This window comes from Carlito syrichta, unplaced genomic scaffold, assembly GCF_000164805.1.
Source record: "Carlito syrichta isolate Samal-C Ts95f unplaced genomic scaffold, Tarsius_syrichta-2.0.1 Scaffold309710, whole genome shotgun sequence".
Classification (NCBI taxonomy): Eukaryota; Metazoa; Chordata; class Mammalia; order Primates; family Tarsiidae; genus Carlito; species Carlito syrichta.
The window spans coordinates 64,625-80,697 of record NW_007253806.1 but is presented as its reverse complement, the minus strand read 5'-3'; the positions used below and the strand labels follow the sequence as shown (position 1 = coordinate 80,697).

At 37.1% G+C, this 16,073-nt stretch overlaps 1 protein-coding gene across 1 annotated transcript in view; it reads right to left on the bottom strand.

Moving 5' to 3' along the window:
• The window catches only part of PCDH20 (protocadherin 20), a 5,226-nt gene extending 4,475 nt beyond the window's left edge, over nucleotides 1-751 (bottom strand). Inside the window, exon 1 of the mRNA XM_021717359.1 lies at nucleotides 613-751. Within this exon, the coding sequence (XP_021573034.1) occupies nucleotides 613-729 (117 nt within the window). The 5' untranslated portion in view covers nucleotides 730-751. The remainder of the gene's footprint in view (nucleotides 1-612) is intronic.
• Between the last annotated feature and the right edge of the window lie 15,322 nt (nucleotides 752-16,073).

Below are 16,073 nucleotides of genomic sequence, written 5' to 3'. Positions count from 1 at the left end.
GGGGGGGGGGGTGCGATTACTTCTTAGGGAAGCGATTCTGCCATTAGAGTCCTGGGGCATGGAATGTGCTAGGCCTTTTATTGCGAGACCAGTAAAAACAACAACAGCAATAATAATAATATGGAGAACAACCCCCCCCCCCCAACCCTTGAAGTCTTTGGTCAGAGTGATTTTTATTTTGCACATATCTAAAATCAAATCGGAAAGATCTGGATCTCCACGCCCGCCCCCCAACCACGAAGCCATCCCTGAGCCCCCTCCCTTAGGAAGAAGCGAAGTAAACGCGAACCACGGTTATGCACAAACAGTTTGTCATTTGCCAGACGCCGCCAGCAGGAAAAGACCTCCGAACCCCTGTACCCGAGGCGGATTGAGCGCACCTCGGTCCCCTCGTCTCATCCGATTACGTTTCTTGCTTCCCAAACTTCCTCTCCTGAGCCAGGGACCGGCCTGTGCCTTGCTCGAATGCAGACGCATGACCCAAACTCCCTTTCCCTTTCCACCCCGCCATCCTTCCCGTGAAGTTTGGATTAAGGCAGAAGGTTAGAAAACCCTTCCCAGCGGGCACTACTTCCCCACACCGCATCCTGGCTCCTGGAGCCCGACCCTTACCGGCAGGTTCCGGTGGCTAGTGCGGCTCCTGGGACGATGTAGACGCCCCATATCCAGGCGCGGGTGCCAGCTCGCTGCCAGGGCCCGCGAGCTGCGCGCATTCCCTCGGCCGCGCATTCCCAGGGCGGCTGCAGGCTGCGCGCTCCTGGAGGGCGGGCGGCGGAAGACACGCCCTCTCCGCTCATGCAAATCGCGGGGGGACTTCAGCCAATAGTCACCGGCTCGTCAGCTGAGGACCAGAGCAAAAGGGGGGCAAAAAGGCGAAGGGGCAGAAGGGCCCATCCACGCTTTCCTGCCTCGGACCTCGGTCCGCTGAGACGGCCGGGGGAGCCCTCCCGGGGCCTTGTCGCCGAAGAGGGCGATGAGGCGCCCCTGTCGATTTCAGGCACGCGTGCCTCCCAGCCTCTCACCTTGCCGCACCTGTCCCATCCCAAGTCCACGGGTGGCTGGCAAGAGAGGGAGAATTAAAATAAAGAAGCATGCTTGCATTTGTATCTGGACGGAACAGAGAGAGGAAGTCAGCGCCACAGAGTAATTCCGGGAGCGGTCCCCAAACGCTTTGCCACCCGTTCCTCCTGGAGTCGGATCCAGCAGTGTTGACACAGAGAAGGAAAATGCACTTTTTCTCAGTGGAGAGAAAAAGAATTCCAACTTCACTGTAACGTGATGTGAACCGGAAAAGTAAATATGTGAATTCGGTGACGGTTTCCACCTACCTCGATTTTGGAACTGTGCTGTGGGGGGTGGTGGAGCTTCTACTAGTTTCCTAGTTGTCTCTTGGGGTCTGCCTTGTGGTCTTATTTCAGAGGCAGTGGCGGCTTCTGGCCTACGGAAAGAACCAAGAGAAAAATGGTAGCATTTGTGCTGTAACACAAGTTATTCTACCTGCAAGTAATTTGTAACATTTATCTAAGGGATACATTTTTTTAAAAATGACTGCTTTTCAAATTATTACACACACACACACACACACACACACACACACAAACACACACACACACACCGCTGTTTCTTTTTCCTTTTTTGTAAAATCAGGTCTGGTGAGAGTGCATAAACTCTGCGAAACACTTTTCGCTCTGCAGAATGCCATGTAAGTAAAGAAAAAGACCATTTGGTCCTTCCCTGAGTGGACATTTCTCTTTATCATTAGGTTTCCAGATGTGTTCTGCACTGTCCTAACATAAAACCTCACCTGCTCAATGACTAGAGACTGAGACTAAGACATACAAAAACCTTCCACTTGGGTCAGAGAAATAGCTGACTTCCCTGTGCTTTCCATAGACTCTGCTTTAATTTTCTTCTTCTACCATATGGTAACTAGGATACAAACTGCTTGGCTGAGTCAATTGTTTTGCCTCTATTTCCTTCCTATTTTCGCCTCATTTTCACTAATCCTAGAGACAAGAGTCTTAAATATGAACAACACAAGACGTCAAAACACCTGGTGTGTGTCAGCTTGTTATTATGTAAATGGGGCTATGCATAGAGTTCACAAACAAAACTCTGTGATACAATTCTGGCATGTAATATGAACCTGGCCTATAGAATCAATTCCTTCAAGCTCTTTACAGTGAAATTGGAGTGCTGATGAAATGATAAACTCACAGAATCCCACACATACACATGAACGCACATTTGGGTATACAGTCACGATAGAGCTGGTTGACCAAAGTCAGGGAAGTAAATTTGCCTCTCCTTGCTTCTTAGCTGCCAGTTCTGCCCTACAGCTAAACTTTTACCATAACTGGTAAGTATTTACTTTGAGGTCTGTAGGTGAAGCACATCTGATTCCAAAATTCAGTATCAGGTTGCTTCTCCATATGTTTAATTTATGTCTTTATGCAATACTCACAGCTTCCAGAAGTTGGGGCTCATGGCCAGAGTTGGGTCATCCATCAAGGGTCAAAAGACCTGCAGTGTGAAATAACCCTACTCCTGGGCAGACAGTGACAACAGTGGACTGTTGATCCCCTCACAGCTCATGCCCTCTCCAACAGCTTAAATTCATCTGCTTTTTTTAAGTGTGTGAAAATACAGAAAGATCTCTTCCTTAGTTTTTCCTTTGTTTATAAAGACATTACATAGGAGCTATTGTTTATGAAGATAGTTCAACTGAAGTGACATTGTCTGTTTGTAATTATTTCCCTGTCTTTTAATGTCCCTGGATCTTTAAGCTCTCTCTTTCCCTACTTTTCAGTGGATGCTTTTAGTACAGATACACCTCCTTTATAAGGTACGCCCCCACCTTGTATCCCACCTCAGCAGCATCTTGGTCTTCTGAATATGTTACCCAGTTGCTCCCTGTGGAAAGGGTTATTAACTAATTCCTCCTTGTTAAATTGAAAATAATAATAATAATAATAATAATAATCTACCCATAGAGCCATAATTTTTTTTAGTGTTTCTAAAAGGCATGAACATGTGAACTACAGAAAAAGCTATTCATGTTAGTTGAAATACAGGAACACATTTTGAAAATAATATTTGGAGTGACAATAATAACCACATTTGCTTTATGTTACTATGGTGATTCCAAAGTCCGTTCATGGGATCTCTCAGATCACTGGGAGATTTTAGCATACAGTTAGGTAGTACTTTACATGTCACATTCCAAACTGCTAACTGAACTGCTTGTTATTATCTTTTCTCTGAAGATCTAAGGACAGGTTTCATGCAGTTGGAGTTGGGCTTAAAAAATGAAAAAGACCAAATGGGCTTCTTTCTTCCATGCAATCTCTTTCTGGGCGTTGTGAAAACATTCCCAAACTTCTGTTACTTATGGTGCCAACCCTGTGACCTGCCATCTGGTGTCACATATTTATTTCTATAGATGACTTAGAAAGTTTCTATACTATTAGTCCCTGAGAATAATACTTAAGAACTTCTCAGATGTCTCAATTGCTCTCGGCCTGTTTCCCAGGTGCTTTGTAAAAATTGTCCTGGAATAATAGTTAGATTATATGCCTCCCAGGACTATTTTTTCTATAGACAAGGAAAACAACATGATACAACAGATAGTACACTGAGCCAGAAGAGTTAGATTCCATTCTCAGGTTGTTACCAAGTTCCTGTGTGACTTTAGACAAGTCATCATACCTCTCAGCTTCAATTTCCTATAAAACACTCTCCCCACACACTACATGCACATATATGCAAAAAATGGCTTACCTGATATCTGACATTAGCTGATACTGCATGAGGACACAATAGTTAACTTTATTATTTATTTATTATATCACTAAAGGATACTGTTTTTCATTTGCTGCAAGCCTTCTCTCCTCGTAGTTTTGTTTCTTTGTAAAGATGTGAGCATGCTTATGTGTATACAAAAATACTATCTTCAAACTTTGTACATTTAGTAAACATACTCTGAAATTTTAAAAATTTTCAAACTAATGTGTTTTACAGGTAGTTTCTTTTGTATCTTTCAACTAATTCTGATTTAACCTTTTAAATTAGTTTAGTGATAATGCGGTGTTCACAAAGTTTTATGTTATTTATAAATATGTATTTAAACCCATTTTGAATCATAATCCTATACAAGTTCTGGTTAATTCAAAACTATAAATACACACAAATTTAGAATGTCTTATTTTAAGAGCATTTCATTGTTTGTCTTGTTAATTTTTTAAGGAATTAAAATATATGTGTGTATATCATAAATGTATTATATACATATATGTAATTAGTGCAAAATATACTCCATATGTACATAAACTACAATAAGTATATAATTAAATATTATATATATTATTTTTCCGAGTCAATAATCGGGTTACAGGATGATCATATTTGAAGAAACAATATGATATTTGAGACATAATAAATTTATCATTTATTGATTGTCATTTATGTTCCAAACGTGCTCCCAGTTACTTTACTTGTATTATTTAGTTAATCCTCACAGTAGTTTTATAATATAGTTATTTTTATACCAATTTTACAGTCATACATTACATGCTTGTCCAGTGTCTATGGAACCTGATCTGTGTCTTTCAAAGGGTATAATCTTTATACTCTGGCACACTCTTCTCACCTGAATGAAAGATCTAGGTCCTATGTACATTTAAATGTATTTCAAGCCAATAAACATTTATCACTTATTTACCATAAAATGTTATCAGAGGCATAGATTTGTTATAGGATACTTTTTTGAAGAAAAAACTTATTTTGCCCATTACTACTTCCTAAAGAAATGCATACACATATACACAACTTGACTAAGCTATTTGTTTAGCTTAGATATTCTCTCAACTTGTGGACTTAAAATATATGTGCGTACCTGTGTATTGTAAAGCCCTAGGTAATTTTAGAGATCACCTAGTTAGTCCTCACTCCACATATTAGTTGACAGTAAGAGAGATGACTTGTAACTCACTCAAATTCTCAGAGTACTCTATTTCTTAGAATAGTGCTAGATCTTGGCCTCAGGATTGTCTCATATTAGAGGATAACTTAGAAAAATAACATTTAAAAAACATCTATTACAAAATAAAAAAAAAAAAACAACCCTGGATCGTAAGCATTATTGCAAGTTTTAATTTCTTTTTTTTTTTTTTTGAGTTGGAGTCTCACTCTGTCGCCCAGACTGGAGTGCAGTGGCCGTTCCTGGCCACCGCAGCCTCAACCTGCTGGGCTCTGGCAATCCTTCCGCCTCAGCCTTTCGAGTAGCTGGAACTACAGGCGTGCGCTACCACGCCCGGCTAATTTTTTGATTTATTGTAGAGATGAGGTCTCGCCTGGCCAGGCGGGTCTCGAATCCACGGGCTCAGGTAGTCCACTCACCTCACCTTCCCAAAGGCGTGGGATTACAGGCTGAGCCAACAAGCCCGGCTGCAAGTTTTAATTTCTTTATCTTATTTTAATTTTTCAAATTTACAAATACTTTTAGCAAACTATTATTTTGAGTAAATTGTTTTGCAAGTAAATCAAACAAAGTCAGGGAAGTCCTCTATCAGTTCCCCAAATAATTCAGAAGTTAATTGTGAGATTAATAGGGGGTCAGTATACTGGTTCATTTGCTAAAAAACAAAAAAAAAATGAGCAGTTAATTTAGTAAATAAATATACATTTACACTACTTGAATGAAAAGAGTGCAAATAAACTAAATGGCTATAATACTTGCATTCTAAAACATTGACCGCTGTACTGTGCAAATCTTAAACAGGACTTTTGCAAATATTAGTCTGTCTTATTAAGTACTTTTTTATGTTTTAGAATACTTTGTGTAAATAGGTTGCACATTTCTCCTCTTTCCCTGGATATTCCAAGAAGGGCTATGATGGGGCGAACAGTTCTTTAATTTTCAGAACTCAATTAGCATCACTTCAACAGGAATAACTACAGCTGGATGAAGTAATTAGAAAATTCCAGAACTAATTTTAGAAATTTTTCAATTTTCTTCAGAATAAATTCTAAAAGTCGTTTTCAACTCATTTAAATTTTATGTTCTTCCTTCTCACTTCTAGTAGAGGTGATAATGAGCAGTGAAATCTTCAAAAGAAAGGTGGCTGAAGAGGAGAAAAAAACGAAAGGCACGGAAAATCTGCAAAGTGGATCAGCAGTTGCTGAATAAAGACCAGTTAACTAAATGCAGTTTGTTGATGATGAATATGCCTTACTTCCTGGAGTCAGTCCCTGGAAAACTTGAAAGGAGAAAAAAAAACAGGCTGCGCAGAGAATAAAGCAATCGTAAACCCTATAAATTAGCATAGAAATTAGGTCAGGGCCAAACCAAATCTATTGAAGAAGAGAAAATATTTTAAATTTCGTTTTAGGGCACTGATCCTGTATTTCTTCAGATACCTATTTTTCACTCTTACAAACTGAAGTGTTGCATATGGAAAAGTTTCATAAAAATTTATGCCCAGGTAATGTTTTTTATACAGACCAGCAGATCTTTTGGCTGGCTTTATAAAATCCTTTTTTATCTGACTGTGAATTTAAGATGAGCTTGTTAAAAACTGCATGACTATTCTGATTCCGTGTGTGTTGTGTATAAATGCACTGAATGAATATTGTAGGGCCAAAAAAGGCTTTGTCAATGATGTAAAAAGTCACCGTATTCATGGTGGTAGAACTGCCCTCAATTTCATTTACTGCTAGCAGTTACCAATTATTGAGCCCCTAACTTTTGCTAAGTGCATGGTAGGCATTACTTCTCATATTCACAAAGTCTCTGCAAATTATTAATGATCCCATTTTTAAAGATGAGGAACAGGCCTTCAGAGGTTAAGTAGGTAGCTTGAGGTCACACAGCCTGGTAAGTTAGGACTGAACAAAGAAAACTTGAATTAGTTTATTATAATGTTGGTGAGTATTTAAACAAATATATTGGGTGCATTCTTATCTTCATGGAAGTGAAGCACATATGTTGAATATTGAATATGTACACATTACAAGCAATGCATTGAATCTGATCATATCAGAATCATTTTGAAATTAGAAGCATCTGAAAAAAATTGAGTAATTATTGACTTCAATAAAAATGTACATAAGTTATGTTGACAAAGCAGTGAGTATTTTCTTCTTTCTGAATTATTTGAATTATCAAGGAAAGGATGTGGATTTTGCAACAAAATTTTTGTCAATAGTTTAGAACTACACAATAAAACATTTACTTGGTGAAAACAATGTGCTTTTTGGTCATGAAATTGTAAATATAGTAGTTCACCATTTTTTAATGGTAGATAATCAATCTGGTCAAGTTAATATCAACTTTATTTAGAATATCATAATATTTATTTTGTGTGGATTGCTCTTTCTTACAAATAAATTCTTCATGAACTAGATTGAAAAGTTACTAATAATAATTGACTTTTAATGACAAAATTTTGTTAATAATTTTAGTTTACATACTTATATGTTCTTTTATGATTTAAAATGTCAGTTAAATGTAGATAAGATGAACATTACTAGACTAATAATTGCCATTACTAAGACTTTAGACTTTGTGCAATTCAACAGTCACACAGACAGAACATTTTTAAAACACTAGAAAGAAAGAGATTTATATGATAAGCAATATATTTATGGCATTTTTCTACAAATGAATAGAATTAAAAATTATTTGAAAGTGCCATAAGCATGGCCAATATTCTCTATAGAAGCAATTTATTTTATCTAAGTGTGGATATATGGTAGGCTTTGTTTTGTAACAAAAAAATAAATAGGTAGCTTCTTTCACCTGTGCCAGCTCTGGCATGTCACTCTTTCTTTACTCCCTTCTTTCTCTCATAAACTTTCTCTCATAAACCTATAAATAAATAAATAAATAAATAAATAAAGCACAATAACTGCCACTTTTGTATTCCAAGACCTCTTTAAAAAATCTAAATATATTAGAACCCTTCCAGAGTTTGTCAAATCATTCAGCCAAGATTGTAAAAGCCATTTTCCACACGAGGTATACCAGTCATGAAGTTGTAAAAACTCAGGTATCTTTCCTAGCTGTGAGTGTAAATATTTTAGCATTTTTGTGGGAATTCTGGATCAAGATTGATTCAAGATACTATCTCCTCACAGCCATAAAATATTTAAGAAAAGCACATGTAGGTTAGCTGTGGATCCTTTGAACATGAGTAATTGCCAAAGGCTCTCTGAGGTGTTATACAACAGCCTACAGTTGACTTCCTTAATCCCGTAATCAAAGCAGCAGTGATGTTTTTTTAGCAAAAAAGACAGATTTTCATTTACCACTTCCCATTTGTCACAAAATATTATTCTTGTGTCAACTTTGTATTTTCTCTCCAAGAGATCTTGACAAATAAATGGCAAGCCCCTCAGAAGTCATCAGACACTGAAGAATGATAGTAACAACAAAGAAGGTGCTAAACTCTTCCTATTTTCGCTGTTGTTTTCCTTCCACGTCCTTTGCATATTCATAATCCACTTCCCCTGACTTCAGTGACACTGTACTTAATTGCATTTTGTACTTTATATCTCTGCCATATTTTTGTCTTTGCTGGGTTTCGTCTTGTAACTATAGGTTTCCCCAAATATCTCTTCTGTTTCTTTCTATAATTACTTGCTGAGGAGCTTTTTCATTATAATTCTAGTCGTCTGTTTCTAAACTTAGGCCTCCCATTTCCACTCCCAATGTCCTCAAATTCTATACATCCCCCAATTTTCCTGTCATTAGAAGACATCAACGAGAGTTGAAAAGGCCTTTCTCCCTAGGTGACACTTGCAGATCTTTCTCACCAAGAATGCTTACTCCTGCTTATACAAAATGGCCTGTTCCCAAACATTCTACATCTGACAATGCTTTTAGCAATAAAATAAAAATATCCATACTTATAAAATATTAGCTACCTAAGAGTACTTCATAATTATAGGTATTTATTTCTACATCCAAACTATGATGAAACCAATAATTACTATTGCCATCTGTTGATGGAAGTCAGAACTGAGGTAAATGACTATTCCCAACATATTAATACATAGAAGACCAACTGTTTTCCAAATATAGCAGATGTAGAAGTTTGAAGAAAGCACACAGTGGGACCGAGCACTATTGCCTGAGAAAAGTCAGTTGCCTTCCTCACACGAGGCCTCAAAGGTGGCATTATGGTTATGAGAATAACAGAGACCAGTTTTTAAGTATTCATTGGACTAAGACATATATGTGTATGTATATGTATATCATTCTGAAAATAGTTCTATCAGATAGGCATATTCTTTCTAATTTAGAAATGGAGAAATTATAACTTAAAGTGTTATGTACCTTATCCAAGGTCATGCAGTCATCATTTAAGTCTGATCAAATTTGACCTTAATTTAGGCACTATTTTTCTGAGTGCACTAAGCTATATATTTCTACAGACTGAAAAATCTAATTTGGGGAAGAAGAAAGGATAGAGAGGATATTTTAAGATCTCAGGCTTCAATGTATATTGACCTAACCTGACGCTTTGCCCCAATTTTCTCAAGAATGTTTGTTTTTAGCCTATTTTCTCGTGGCATTAATATTGTCTCCTTTCACTCTTAAAATACTATCGTTCCCATACTACAGGGTCAACTTAAGTTATGTATGTTTACAAGAATGGTACATAAAATCAATGTGCATGAAAATATAACTGTTACAGAAACTTCAATATTCATGTGGCATGGTCACTGCATTCTTTCTTCAGATAGAAGTGGACTGAAAAGAAGATGAGGAAACTCAGATTGTGAAATAAATGAAATGTTTATTTATAGCAGGCTGAACCTGAAACGAGTCAACCAATGGAAATGGAATGCTTACAGTCATTTGGCTTGGGTTTCCCTGACTGCTCTGTGCTTCCATGCCTGCTTCCTCTGGGATGTGCCTTTGTTTTTCTGAAGCTGGCAGTTTCTGTTGATGAACACAAGATTTCTTTTTTTTTTTTTTTTCCTTAATTTTTTTTTAAAGATGTGGGGTACAATTCAGGATTAGGTATACAAGTGGTCATCGCACAGGTAAAGTTTGGGCCTCCCTTTGGTACCCACTTGGCCTGGTTTGAGATCATGTACCCTTATTGATATTATGTGCCCACTCCACGTTCCCCTGGCAGTTTCTGGCTACTGCCAATCCCTTTCTTTCTTTTTTTTTTTTGAGTTGGAGTCTCACTCTGTCGCCCAGACTGGAGTGCAGTGCCTGCTCCCGGCCACTGCAGCCTCGACCTGCTGGGCTCCCACGATCCTTCCGCCTCAGCCTTCCGAGTAGCCGGAATTACAGGCACGCTACCATGCCCGGATAATTTTTTGATTTTATTGTAGAGATGAGGTCTCGCCTGCCCAGGCGGGTCTCGAACCCACAGGCTCAGGCAATCCACTCACCTCAGCCTCCCGAAGGACCAATCCCTTTCTTATAGTATTATGGTAGACGTTCAGGGTTCGCTTATGAGTGAGAACATGTGGTACTCAGTTCTCTGTTTCTGAGATTCTAAATCTCTATGTTGCTGCAAAGTCTATAATTTGGTTCTTCTTTGTGGCTGCATAATATTCCGTCATACATGTACCACATTTTTTATTTCCAGCCCAATTTTGATGGGCAGTATGTTTGGTTCCATGTTTTTGCTGTTGTAAATAGTGTTGCAATAAACATGCCTGTGCAGGTTCTTTTTTGTAGAGTGACTTAACTTCCTCTAGATATATTTTCAGAAGGGAGACTGCTGGGTCATGGAAGGTCAATTTCTAGCTCTTTTAGAAATTGCAACACTGTTTTCCACAGAGGTTGAACTAGTTTGCATTCCCACCAACAGTGTAGAAATGTTCCCTTTTCTCCACATCCTCACCAGGATCTGTTGTTTTTTGTTTTATTAATGATGACCATTCCTACTGGAGTCGGGTGGTATCTTGATGTGATTTTGATTTGCATTTCTAGATGACTGGTGAGGCTGAGCATTTTTCCCTGCGTCTGTTGGCTGCTTGCATGTCTTCTTAAGAGAAGTATCTATTCATGTCTTTTGTTTTCTTTTTAATGGAACTGTTTGGGTTTCTTCCCCCCCTTTGGCACATTTGAGTTCCTTATAGTTCCTGAATGTTAGGTCTTTGTCAGATATTGCAGTTAGCAAATATTGTTTCCCATTCCACAGGCTGTTTCCCTGCTCTCTTGATGGTTTCTTTTGCTTTGCAGAAGTTTTTCAGTTTGATGAGGTCCCACTTGTCTCACTTTTTTCTTATGCCATGAACCTTTGGAGTTTTGACTAGAAATTGGTTGCCTATTCTGATTTCCATATGGGTGTCACCTGCGTTTTCTAAGATTTTTAGCGTTTGAGGTTTTTCATTTAGGTCTCTGATCCAGTTGGAGCTGATTTTTGTTTATGGTGATAGGTAGGAGTCCTGTTTCATTCTTCTGCATCTGATCAGCCCGTTTTCTCAGCACCATTTACCGAATAGGTTCTCTTTCTCTTGGTGGTTGTTGTTAGAGGCTTTGTTGAAGATGATTTGCTTGAGAAATTGAGGTTGTGCTTCCAGAATTTCTATTCTGTTCCATTGATCTGTGTGCCTGCTCTTGTACCAATACCAGGCTGTTTTGATTATCGTAACCTTAAAATAAAGTTTAGAGTCTGGAAGGTGATACTTCCCACCTTGTTTCTTTTGCTAAAGATTGTTTCAGCTATTCTTGGTCATTTATGTTTCCATATGAATTTCTGTATTGTTGTTTCCAGGTGTGGGAAGAATGATGTTGGTAATTTAATGAGCATTGCATTGATCTGTAGATTGCCTTTGGTAGGATGGACACCTTAACAATGTCTATTCTTCCAGTGCATGAGGATGGAATATTTTTCCGTTTTGGTTCAAATCTTTGATTTCTCTGAGCAGTGTTTTGCAGTTTTTGTTGTAAAGATCTTTCACTTCTTTGGTTAGGAAGATGCCAATGTATTTCATTTTTTTAATGTGTGTGGACATTGTGAAAGGGATTGTGCTTTTTATTTGTTTCTCTGCCTCCTTGTTGTTGGTGTATAAGAATATGACTGTCTTTTATACATTTATTTTGTACCCTGATACTTGTCCCAAATCTTTTATCAGTGCAGGAGGTTTTTGACAGATTTTGTTGGATTTTTGAAGTATAGGATCCTATTGTAAGCAAAAAGGATAATGACTTCTTTTTCTATTTGGATACCCCTGCTTGTCTTCTCTTGCTTGATTGCTGTAGGTAGGATTTCCATCACTATATTGAGCAGGAGACATGAGAGTGGACAGTCTTGTCTTATTCCAGGTTTCAGGGGAAATGTCCAGTTTCTGTGCATTTAACAATATGTTGCCTGTGATTTTTTCATAGATAGCTCTTACTATTTTAAGGTATGTTCCCTCTATGCTTAGGTGTTCTCGGCTTTTGATCAAGAAGGGATGCTGGATTTTATAAAAAGCATTTTCCGCCTCTAATGATATAATCATGTGGTTTTTGTTTTTACATCTGCTGATGAATTTAATTACATGTATGGTCTTGTGGATGTTGCACCAGCCCTACATCCCAGGGGTGAAGACTGCTTGGTCATGGTGGATGATTTGTGAGATGTGGTTGTTGGATCCAATTTGCTAGAATCTTTTTGAGTATTTGCATCTATGCTATGTTCATCAGGGATATTGGCCTGCACTTCTCTTTCTTTGTTAGATCTTTACCTGGTTTGGGTATCAGTGTGATGTCAGCTTCCTAAAATGATTTGAGGAGAGCTCCATCTTTCTTGATTGCTGGAATAATTTCAATAGGATTGATATTAGCTCCTCCCTGTATGTTTTGTAGAATTCCACAGGAAATCGGTCCAGGACTTTTTTTTTTTTTTTTTTTTTGGTAAATAATTTCTTTATTACAGAGTCAATTTCTTGGGTTTTTATTGGTCTATTTAGAATCTCAATTTCTACTTATTTCAAACTTGGGAGGTTATGAGATATTAGAAAGGCTTCCGTTTCATTTAGGTTATTCAATTTGTTTTCATACAGGTGTGCATAGTAATCTTTTGTATTTCTTCGAGGTCAATTGTGACTTAATCTTTTGTGATTCTGATTGTGTTTATTTGGGTTTTTTCCTCTCTTCTTCTTGGTCAATCTGGCTAGGGGTCCATCAATATTGTTTAATTAAAAAAAAAACAGATTTTTATTTTGTTGATTTATTTCTATGATATTTTAGTTTTCTATGTCCTGTATTTGGACTTTTACTTTGGTGATCTGGATTCTTCTGCTGAAGTTAGGGTTTTGGTGATCTTGCATTTCTAGTCCCTTTAGGTGATTTGTTAGGCTGTTAACTTATTATCTTTCTATTTTCTTGATTTGTGTTCATAGAGAAATAAATCCCCCTCTTAGTATTGATTTCATGGTGTCTCAGAGGTTTTGGTAAGATATTTCTTCATTTTAATTTGTTTCCAGGAATCATTTAATTTCTCTTTTGATTTCTGTGTTGACCCAGGAGTTGTGCAACATCATACTGTTTCATGTCCATGTTTTTGTGGGTTTGAGGGGAATTTTTTTGGTGGTGATATTTATTTTTATCCCACTGTAGTTTGAGAAGGTGCTGGGCAGTATTTCAATCTTGTGAATTTTGTTTACACTTGATTTATGGCTGAGGATGTGATCAATCTTGGAGTTCATTCCATGTGGTGATGAATAGAATGTATATGCTGTGGTTGTTTGGGTAGAATGTTTTGTAGGTATTTATTAAGTTCATTTGGGAGGAGCTAAAGAAAAGGTCTCTGCTGGGCTTGGGACAGAGACAATGGCATCAAAATGGTGTCCACTGGCATCTTACCCTCTGGCAGGCCTCAGTTTCAGATCCATGTCTTTTCCGTGGCCTCCACTATCAGTGGCCGACCATTGCCACTAGTAGTGGTGTGAGCTGGGTGCCAGGCGTCAAGAGGCTACTGATCTTTGCTGCCTTTTCCCAAGAGGTGCCCTGGGAATGGGAGATCCTTCAGTGCATGACACATGCTGAATTCAGAGCAGCAGCAAATTGTGGCTGTTCCTGCAGGGGAGAGTTGGGCACTTGATCCCATGTCTCCCCTCAGATGGACATTTACTCACCTGCTTGCACACACAGAATGATGCAGACTAGTCTTTATGCATACTCACCTGTACAGAGACTGCCACACTCTGATCACTTCCATTGTCATCTTGCCTGAACATAAGCTTTCTTTAAAAACACAGAACCTATATCAGAGTTGGGAAGCCTGAGGTCTTTTCACTGAAGACAATGTTCACACTTCTTCTGTTCTGATTGTGAGTCAAACAGGGCAGAGGGCATTTTTCCCTATTCTGAAGGTCACAGAGAGCATTTCACTATACTGTGAGTATGATGGACAAGGGGATAGTATGGTGCCTATGAACCCAAGATTGTTGATCACTCTTACCTGGCTTCAGTTCCACATTCTGCAAGTTACCAGTGGTATTACCTTGAGCATTACTTAGAATTTTTAAGACTCAATTTTTTTCATTTAATAAAAGTAATTAAAAATTTTTAGCACTTACCATTTTCCAGGCACTGTCAGAAGAACACTGTACATAGTAAATCATTTACTTTTCATCACAGTCATATGAACTAGGTACTATTATGATCATTATTTTAATATGAGGCACAAGTGTTAGGTTACTTGCCCAGTTTTCACAGACAGTAATTGAGGAGCTGAGCTGAGGCAGGATGCCTTCAGAATCACACTCAACCATTCTTCTGTATTTTGTTCTATGAATCAGGATTATGAGTACTTACCTAACTCGTGAACTAGTGGTACATATTTAAATAAGCCAATGTACTCAAAGTGCTGACCACAGTTCTTGGCACAGAGTAAATAAAGTTCAATAAATGCTAGCTATAATAATATTAATTTTTTCTCTTCTGTCCTTCTCCTTCCTTTCATTTTCATTCAAATTAGACTATGGTTCTTTTTATTTCCAATACACTATATAATTATTTCTATTTCTATACCTGTTTCCAGCGCATTTTTCTTCAGTTAAAATTTCCGGTTGTCTGCATAGTTCTGCAAATCGTGATTATTATTCACGGTCCAGTGTATGTGACTTTATTCATTCTTTTTTTGTGTGTATGCCTTCCTCCACATCATGTTTGGTTTCCATCCATTTTTATTTAACTTAGAGATTTTTAGAATCATCTCATTTATGGTTTACACTTTGATCATTTTGCCTATCTTTAATTATTATTCTATGTCACTTTTGTACAGAATAGAATTTATTCAGGTAGATTTGACAAGTGGATATAAACGTGTTACTTGTTTTAATATTTCATATAAATATCTGTTTAGTAAAACTTATTTTATCCATATCTTTGTAAATGTTTATGACCATTTAGCACAATTACTAATATTGAATATGTGCTTGAACTGAAATGTAAAATTTTAAGATTTTCTAGTATGTTTTAAAAAAATACCTCCAGAATTTTTTAGTAATTTACAATAACGCTAGCATTATATGAAGGTACTAATTTATCTTCAATGATATCAATATTGGATAATATATATTTTTATTATCTCTAATATGATAGGGCCAAATAGAATTTATTACTGTCTTTACAGTAATACTCATAATTTTGAGAATGGAAAATTTATTTCATTTTTTTGGAGGGAGAATTAATAGTTTTTCCTACTGTTTCATAAATAATATTATAATTATACTATACAATATGTGTGTCATTTTTTTCCCTTTTAAATGTATTATAGTCTCTTTTAAATATTTGCTCTAACTAACTTACATTTCCCCAAGTAAATAACAAACTCATGATAGGTAATGGTAAATACAGACCAGGCAGACAAGCTATTCAATTAATAATTTTTAAGTGACTGAAAGCAATAATTTTGTAGATTTTAGTTAGTAAATATTCTTAAAATATCTTTCAATTTTTTCAGTAGTATAGATAATATATATTAGACAACTCTTTGTGCTTAAATAGTATCTACCACAACACTACCTATTTTTAAAGGTTATAATATTTATTATCACAAATGTCATTTGTGATATGCTATATAGTTATGTTATATATGTTATATAGTTATATA